The sequence below is a fragment of the Mus caroli genome, chromosome 2, assembly GCF_900094665.2.
Source record: "Mus caroli chromosome 2, CAROLI_EIJ_v1.1, whole genome shotgun sequence".
In the NCBI taxonomy this organism is placed as follows: Eukaryota; Metazoa; Chordata; class Mammalia; order Rodentia; family Muridae; genus Mus; species Mus caroli.
In genome coordinates this window covers 80,755,720-80,764,885 of record NC_034571.1, presented here as the reverse complement: position 1 = coordinate 80,764,885, position 9,166 = coordinate 80,755,720, and the positions used below count along the sequence as shown (strand labels likewise).

Genomic DNA, 9,166 nt, shown 5'->3' with positions numbered 1-9,166 from the left:
ATGGGGGACTTTTGGGATAGCATTGGAAATGTAATTGAAGAAAAGATGTAATAAAAATAAATAAATAAATAAATAAAAATTAAAAAAAAAAAAAGCACATGTGCTCTACTATTGTTCATAGCAGCTTATTTATGATAGCCAAAAGCTGGAAACAATCGAGAGGTCCCACAATGAAAGAATGGATACAGAAAATGTGGTTCATGTATACAATGGAATACTAGTCATCTATTATAAATGAGGGCATCGTGAATTTTTCAAGGATATGGATGAAACTTAGATATTAGCCAAGAAAGTAGAGAATACCCAGGATATAATCCACAGAACTCAAGAAGGTTAACAAGCCAAAAGGCCCAAGTGAGGGTGCTTCAATCACATGTGGGAGGGAGAAGAAAGGAGAGGACAGAAAGAGGGAGGGAACTGGTTGGGTGTAGAGAGGGGGAGGGGCAGGGGATAAGATGACATGATCAGGTTTGAAGGGGGACAATGAGAAAAGCCCCAAGGAGCAGCAGAATGAATGGAAATATGAAACCTCCGGAGATGGGAGGTGGGGAGACTATCTAGAATGTACCAGAAATCTGGGAGGTGAGAGTATCTGAAGACTCAAAGGTGGTAAAATTCCTAACAATGGGGAGAAGAAACGTGTAGAATCTACCTCCAGTAGAAAGCCAGGGCATCAAGTGGAATGATGGGGATGACATCTCACAGTCAAAAAATTTGACCTAGTAAAATTTGTTCCTGTGTAAAAGAACTGCAGGGACAAAAATGGAGAAGAGACTAAGGGAAAGGAGATCAAGTGACTGGCCCAAATTGGGACCCATCTCAAGGTGAGGTTCCAAGGCCTGACACTGTTACTGATGTTATGGTGTACTTACCAACTGGAGCCTAGCATAGCTACCCTCCAAGAGGCACAACAAGCAGCTGATTGAGAGAGAAGCAGATGCTTACACCTAACCTTTGAAATGAAGTCAGGGACCCCTGTGGTTGAATTAGGCAAAGGCTTGAAAAAGTTAAGGAGGAGGGTGACCCCAAAGGAAAACCTGTAGTCTCAACAAACCTGAACCCCTGAAATCTCTCAGACACTGAGCCACCAACTAGTCAGGATACACTTACTTGTCTGAGGCCCTGGACACGTATATAGGAGAGGACTTCCTTGTCTGGCCTCAATGACAGAAGAGGCACCTAAAGCTTAAGAGTCTTGAGGCCCCAGGGAATGGGGACACCTGGCAGGGTGTTGGGAAGAGTTTGTGAGGCTCATTATCTTAGAGGTGGGGGAAGAGGAATGGGATGAGGAGCTGTTGGAGGGCAGAACAGGAGGGAGCTAAGAATTGGACTGTAAAGAAAGATTAAAGATAATAATAATAAAAAGAATTAGAAAAAAACAAAAAAGAAAATAGTACAATTTATTTTTAGTAGAAAATTCAACATGAAAAAGTAAAATAACACTATTAGTCATTAATAATCATAAAGGAATAATATGTTTAAATTATTGCAATTTCACCATATTTCATTGCCATGAATTAAATTCTGTGTAAAGATATAAATTAATTTGAGAGGAATATAAAATGTACTAACATACATATTTACAGGGACACTCAGAAATGAATATAACTCAATAAATTATTTCTAATATAAATAATATTACTTATGATACCACATCATATCAGTGTGATGATGTTTAAATTTAGGCTTTTTAATCATTTTGATATTTTGCATTTTATTATAGTTTAATTCATGACATTTCAAAATGTTTTATATACAATGTATTTATACAATTTTTATAAGCTATGAACTAGAATTGGGTGAAACACTATGAAATTTGTTTCATTGAATTTAATATACTTTGTCCTGGAGAGGCCCATTGGTCATGCAAACTTTATCTGCCTCAGTACAGGGGAACGCCACGGCCAAGAAGTGGGAGTTGGTGGTTAGGGGAGTGGGTAGGGGAGCATGTGGGGGACTTTTGGGATAGCTTGGGAAATGTAAATGAAATAAATACCCAATTTAAAAAAAAATTACAAAAAAAATATAATTTGTAAATGTCATTAAACATATGAAAAACTGGTTAAAAGAAGAAACTTAAAATAAATTAGAGAAACGTTAATCACCTATAAAATCGGCCATCATTGGGAAGAGAGGCCATTGTTCTTGCAAACTTTATATGCCCCAGTACAGGGGAATGCCAGGGCCAAGAAGTGGGAGTGGGTGGGTAGGGGAGCAGGGCGGATGGAGGGTATATGGAATTTTTGGTATAGCATTTGAAATGAAAATGAAGAAAATATCTAATAAAAATTGGAAAAAATTAAATTTAAAACGATCTTGCAAAGTTGAAAAAAAGAACAACAACAAAAACAAAAAACAAAACAAAAAACATAAACAAACAGAGGATGGCCTAGTTGGCCATCAATGGGAGGAGATGCTGTTGGGAGCTATTAAGACAATTCTATTGTCTTGATCTCTGAATCGGGCCTCTCCCCCTGAGAAGAAAAGGGGGTCAAAAGCGGGCCACTGACACACCATTTCGAGAACAACCACAGAATATTCCAGCCCTAAGTCAGTGCCAGATGTCCTGACCACAAGATGTACCCTGATACCACCAAGTTCCTGCTTCCCCATGTAGTTGCCAAAAGAAAATTTTCTGCTGCCCCATCCCTCCTGCTGAGAAGTACTTCATCCTTTGCTTGTGCATTTCTGCTTCCCCATTCCTCCTGCTGAGAAGTGCTTCCCCTTTTGCTTGTGCATTTAAGCCTTGAACCTTGCCGAATACATTGATACCTTGATGCTACACAGACTGCTTCCATGTCATTCTCACACTTGGTGTCCATCTCTCCCTTCCCCCATTTGGTTCTTAGGAGAAGGTCCTCTCGAGACCCTCAAATAACTCGACCTAAAGTATCCAAGGAGCTAAAGGGATCTGCAACCCTATAGGTGGAACAACATTATGAACTAACTAGTACCCCAGAGCTCTTGGCTCTAGCTGCATATGTATCAAAAGATGCCCTAGTCGGCCATCACTGGAAAGATAGGCCCATTGGACTGGCACACTTTTTATGCCCCAGTACAGGGGAACGCCAGGGCCAAAAAGTGGGAGTGGGTGGGTAGGGAAGAGGGGAGGAGGGTATGGGGGACTTTTGGGATAGCATAAAAAAAGATGCCCTTGGTCTTGTGAAGATAATATGCCCCAGTACAGTGGAGTGCCTGGGCCAGGAAGCAAGAGTGGGTAGGTTATGGAACAGGGCGGCTGGGGGGGTGGGGAGCGGGAGAGGGGAGGGTATAGGGGACTTTTGGAATAGTATTTGAAATGTAAATGAAGAAATTAATATAAGAAAAACATAAACTGAGTAGAGTACAGGCTATAGTAGTAATGTAATAGGTTTTCATTCCTGGACATTATAATATTTGGAGTGAACGACAGGTAAGATGTCTTAGTGTTTAAATGAACTTGGTAAAATTGACAACATAAGTTTAATGACCAGGACTCAACAAAAGTGGAAGGAAAGAACTGACTTCTGGAAGCTGTGCTCTGACATTTGTACACACACAGAAAGACAGAAACACAAACAATAATGCTAGATAAACAAAATATTTGTAAAGTAATTGTGTGTGGGAGATCATTGGAGAGATACTTTAGTGATTAAAGTGCATAATGTTCTTGTCTAGGACCTAAGTTCAGTTTCGAGTACCCATGACAGATGCTTACAACTACTTATAATTCCAGTTTATTAAGATCAAATGCCATTCTCTAGGCTCTGCAGACACCTGTACTTAGATGCACATATCTGTACACAAATACATACATACATGCATACATACATGTATACATATAAATTAAAGTAATAAAAATGTAAAGATTATGTTTTTGGTTGTGTGAGTAGTTGACCAACATACAATGTACTTCACAATTTCGTTAAGTGCTTTTATTTAATAACAGTTTGTTAGATTTAGTTGTTGTTGTTCCATTCAAGGTGTGATTTTTTTTCTTGGTTTTGCTGTTATATGTTTTGGATTTTTAGTTTGCTTGTTTTTGATAAATAAGTTAAAGTTTGGTGGATATCGAGGGGAAAGAGACTGGAAGTAATGGGGGAGCAGAAGAAGATGCTATTTAAATTTAAAATTGTTCACAATATATAAAAGTGTAATATACTAAAAAGTAAAAAGCCAGAAAAAAAAAACAAAGGAAATCTTAAAATATAATTACAATTAGAAAATACGAAATGAAAACATAATAAAAATAACTCTACCCAAAAGCAAATTAAGTGTGAATGACTTGATGGGAAGGATTTGTTAAATTGTATTTAAAAATAAATAATTCAGTATTAAATTTTTTTTTCTGCCAAACTAAAAATTGTTTATTTCCAAAATTTTAGAAGAATTAAACAAATCTGTGCTGCATGACACAAGTATGCATACTATAGAGCAAATAGTTTTTATATCTCATATACTTTTGTTTGCTGCTTGAGCAGAATAGTAGGTTTATAGTCATTCTATCCCTGTATTTAAAATTAAATAGCTAGGCTATTATTATTAAATAGCTATGGTTTTAACAAGTGGCTCTTCTTCCCAGTAAGAGTCTCCATACTTCCAACTCTTTCAAATTAGTATGTTGTACAGAGATATACCACAAAATAAACAAATAATGAATAAGTTGATGTACTCATTACATCTACTTGCTAACATAAACATCCAGGTGAATCCATAGCAGCATTCAAGTTTCACCTTAGTGAAAAGAGGAGCAGGACCTGCTAATGAGCTTACCATTTGTCTTCCTGTCCCTCTGGAATCAAGCTTTTTCTTTAAAAAATAATTTCTTATGTGTAGGGACTGCAGCAAATAAGTAAATACATCTCAATGAGCTAGTCTTTAGGGACAAAAATATTTAAAACTGTACAGTTACCTTCATAGGGACATCATATTGGTTGTAGGGCCTAGTAGATTGTTCTTACTGGTAGTTTAGGATGTTTTCATTTATTTATTGGTCTAAATTCAGAGTCCAAAGGTCTATCAAAACCTTCAATCTTTTGATTACCATTTAAATTCTTTTCCTAGGAACTCAGGCTTTTGATCTAAAAATGCTGGATCTGGGACAGAGATATTAATTACTTATATCCAGTCTATCTACTGAAAAAATTGGCCTGGGTTGCTAATTCAGAGGAAGAGATTGTGAGTAAAGTGAAATTTTCCATAGAGTACAGAGAGGTTTTTCGTCTGTCATAGAAGTGGTAGAACAGAAGAGATATCTGAAGAGTCTCTGACATACATAATTCTGTGTTTCCAAAAATTGCTTACAAGATTATTAACAGTAAAAGGTGAGTTCCTGTCTCTCTCTCTCTCTCTCTCTCTCTCTCTCTCTCTCTCTCTCTCTCTCTCTCTCTCTCTCTCTCTCTCTCTCTCTCTCTCTCTCTCTCTCAGTTTTTGAATTGTTATCTATTGGGTGGCTGAAATATTTCCTGCTACTTAAGAGTTAATGGTTTTGTTCACAATTCAAAATTAAGAAACATACAAAAAAATTCCTGAAGGCAGATCTCTAATGTTCAGGAATGAGCACTCTGGTAAAGTAGCAGCATTTCATCCAAAAGACACCGAGTTAGATTCCTGGAACACATACAGTGGAAAGGACTATTTAGTCTTTGAGAACTGGTAGAATTACATATTGAAATCTCAGAAGATAATTAAGAAATGTTTATAATGTCATTTCTAAGTCAAATTCTGAGAGTTTTAAAAGTAAAATGAAGATAGTAAAATTATGGAGATTACAATTGTTCAAGTGTTGATAGTTTCTTATGGCTCACCAATTACATATTTCTACCTGAAAGCTAATTTAAGAAAATTGGCAAAGTTAAAATACTACATCCAGTGATAATTCAAACAAGATTCTGATGAGGACAAAGAAAACACTTTAGTAGTTCTAAAAATGGCTATTTCAGTAATATTGCTTACCAAAATAATAATGTCATTGGCCCTGTTAATTATGTTTTAGTACATCATTGATTTAATAATTAAATATATTAAATATATACAGGAAACTCTAGCTTTCTAAAATAATTGCTCAAATTTCAGCCAAAACAATAATTGTTAATGACATAATTGATTCTTGTTGTTAATGTAAGATTCCATTGATAGAAAGCACTGTATGTCAAAGCAAATCTACTTGATATTTTTTTCATGTAACAACTGGAGAGGAAATAGTACCATTAATGTAACTTATATCATGTTAAACAACTGAAGCTGACTTTCCAAGAAAACAATCATGTCTATGGAAGCAAAGTGCTGTGAGACAAAATATGAGGGAAAGAAACTATTACTCATGTATTCCAATTGTAAAATTTTAGACCATTTATTTTCAAGCAATCACAAAGATCTACATTAATGTTTATTACATTGATTTTATTTGATATCACATAGCCTACTTTTAAAAATACTCAATCTTAATGACATGTCATATAGTTTATAGGGTGCAGTATGAAATTCAGTCCATATATAATAATTTGTATTACATTGAAGAACATTTACATACTGTATATATGTATTACTTTTATGTATTATGTTATTTTCTACTATTTTTCAGTTATTTAGCAATATATTGTTTTTCTTTCGTTTTGATGTACAAAATGATAATCTACTTGCTATATGTATTTAAAGCTTTTAAATCATTATTAACCTAGGATTTATTGAGACAATTCAACAAACTTCTAAAAGCCATACTACTCTCTGATGTTTCTCATATTTATGCACAGATAAGGAAAAAAAGTAAGCATGATTGAACATGTTTTAGATTTGTCATTCTAAATAACATGACTTAGAATGAGACATTTAGCACTCTATTATGTAAGACAGATAGAAATGGTGATTTGATAATATTTTTATTTTCCACATTAAAAGATGAACATATAATGGCAACAGGGAATCTCACTCATGTCACGGAGTTCATACTCATGGGGGTATCTGACCGTCCAGAACTGCAGGTTCCACTTTTCTTTCTCTTCTTGGTCATCTACCTTCTGACAGTAACAGGGAACCTCGGCATCATTACCCTGACCACCGTGGACTCAAGGCTGCAAACTCCCATGTACTTCTTCCTCAGACACCTGGCAGTCATCAACTTTGGCAACTCCACTGTCATTGCTCCTAAAATGCTGGTCAACTTCTTAGTCAGTAAGAAAACCACCTTATACTATGAATGTGCCACGCAGCTGGGAGGATTCCTGGTTTTCATGGTATCAGAGATCTTCATGCTCGCTGTGATGGCCTATGACCGCTATGTGGCCATCTGCAACCCACTGCTCTACATGGTGGTGGTGTCTCGACCGGTCTGCCTTCTGCTGGTGTTTCTCACTTACTTCTTTAGCTTTGTCACAGCCATTGTTGTGACACCTTGTGTGTTCTCTGTTTCTTATTGCTCTTCCAATGTAATCAACCACTTTTACTGTGATAATGTCCCTCTGTTAGCTCTGTCCTGCTCTGACACTCACCTTCCAGAAACTGTTGTATTTTTTTTCTCAGCAACAAACTTGTTTTTCTCTATGATTATTGTACTTATATCCTATTTCAACATAATACTTGCAATTTTGAGGATCCGTTCATCAGAAGGAAGGAAGAAAGCCTTCTCTACTTGTGCTTCTCACATGATGGCTGTCACTGTGTTCTATGGCACACTTCTCTTCATGTATCTACAACCACGGACTAATCACTCCTTAGACACTGACAAGATTGCTTCTGTGTTCTACACCCAAATAATACCAATGTTGAACCCTGTCATCTATAGCTTCAGAAACAAGGATGTAAAGTGTGCATTGAAAGAATTCCTAAAAAATCCATGCAAAAAAATTCAATCTTATATGAATTTTTAACCATAATTTTTTTTATTTAAAGATTTCCTTTCCCTCTTTTTTTAAAAAATGGCACTGTTCTTTAAAGATATTGTTGGTAAATGTCAGGACCTAAAACTTCATAAGAAATTGGATTTATTGTTATTTTTGTTGTTGTTTTATCCCACATTTATTTACCGAAAGGAGAAAAATAATAAGTAATTGACAAGTTAAAAATTTTATTTTTAAGACAGAATACAATTTACTGCAAGGAAAACCAGGAGGCTTAAGTTATGGATTATGGTACAGTAATTGCATCACAAGCACAAAATCCTGAGTTCAATCTTAATATGAAAATATCATAATTGACAAACAACTGAATGCTTCAGCATCGACTAGAGGTTTTCAAGAATCATTTCTTAGGAATATCAATAATCAGACATTCTAGCAACAGACAGGTCCTGAACAACTATTAGAGATAGTTAAATCCTTCAGTTTTTTGCAAAATATTATTCATTCATCTAACTCTTATTATTTCAGTATGTATTTCTTATATTAATTATATAGTATGTAACAAAAATTATTATTTTTCAGAAAGAGATAAATATTGAAATAAGAGTTCAGCACACCCAGGAATTGGATATGTGAAAAGCCAAATGAAATCAATCTCATGAAAGAATCATGTGCATTGCTTTTGGGTTTTTTGTTTGTTTATTTTCATATTGGTTATTTTATCTGTTTATGTTTCAAATGTCCCCCTTTCTGGTTTCCCCTTTGCAAAATCCCCTTATCATTACCCCTCCCTCCTGCCTATTTGATGCTGCTCCAATACCCATACATCCATTCCTGCCTCACCACTCTAGCATCCCTCTAACCTGGGGCACCAAGCCTCCACAGGACCAAGGGCCTCCTATCCCATTGCTAGATAAAGCAATCCTACATATGTAGCCGGACCCATGGGTCCCTCCATGTGTATTTCTTGGTTGGTGGTTTACTCACTGGGAGCTCTGAGTGATTCAGTTAGTTGATATTGCTGTTCTTCCTGTGGGCTTTCAATCATTTTCTGCTCCTTCAGTCATTCTAACTATTCCATTGGGGTCCCCATGTTCAATCTGATGATTAGCTGCAAGCACCTGCATCTGTATTTGTCAGGCACTGGCAGAGCCTCTCAGGAGACAGCCGTTTCAGGTTCTTGTCAGCAAGCTCGTCTTGGCATCAACAGTAGTGTTGGTATTTGGTATGTGCAGATGGGAGGGATCCTTAGATGGGGCAGTCTCTGGATGGCCTTTCCTTCAGTCTCTGCTCTACTCCTTGTCCTTGCATTTCCTTTAGAAAGGGATAATTCTGGTTTAAAATTTTTAAGA

General features: G+C 36.2%; 1 protein-coding gene across 1 annotated transcript; it reads left to right on the top strand.

Moving 5' to 3' along the window:
* The first annotated feature begins 6,887 nt into the window (after positions 1-6,887).
* LOC110306423 (olfactory receptor 8J3-like) lies at positions 6,888-7,844 on the top strand. Its single transcript, XM_021178548.1, has one exon. The coding sequence runs from the start codon at positions 6,888-6,890 to the stop codon at positions 7,842-7,844; it is 957 nt and encodes a 318-aa protein (XP_021034207.1).
* Positions 7,845-9,166: the final 1,322 nt, after the last annotated feature.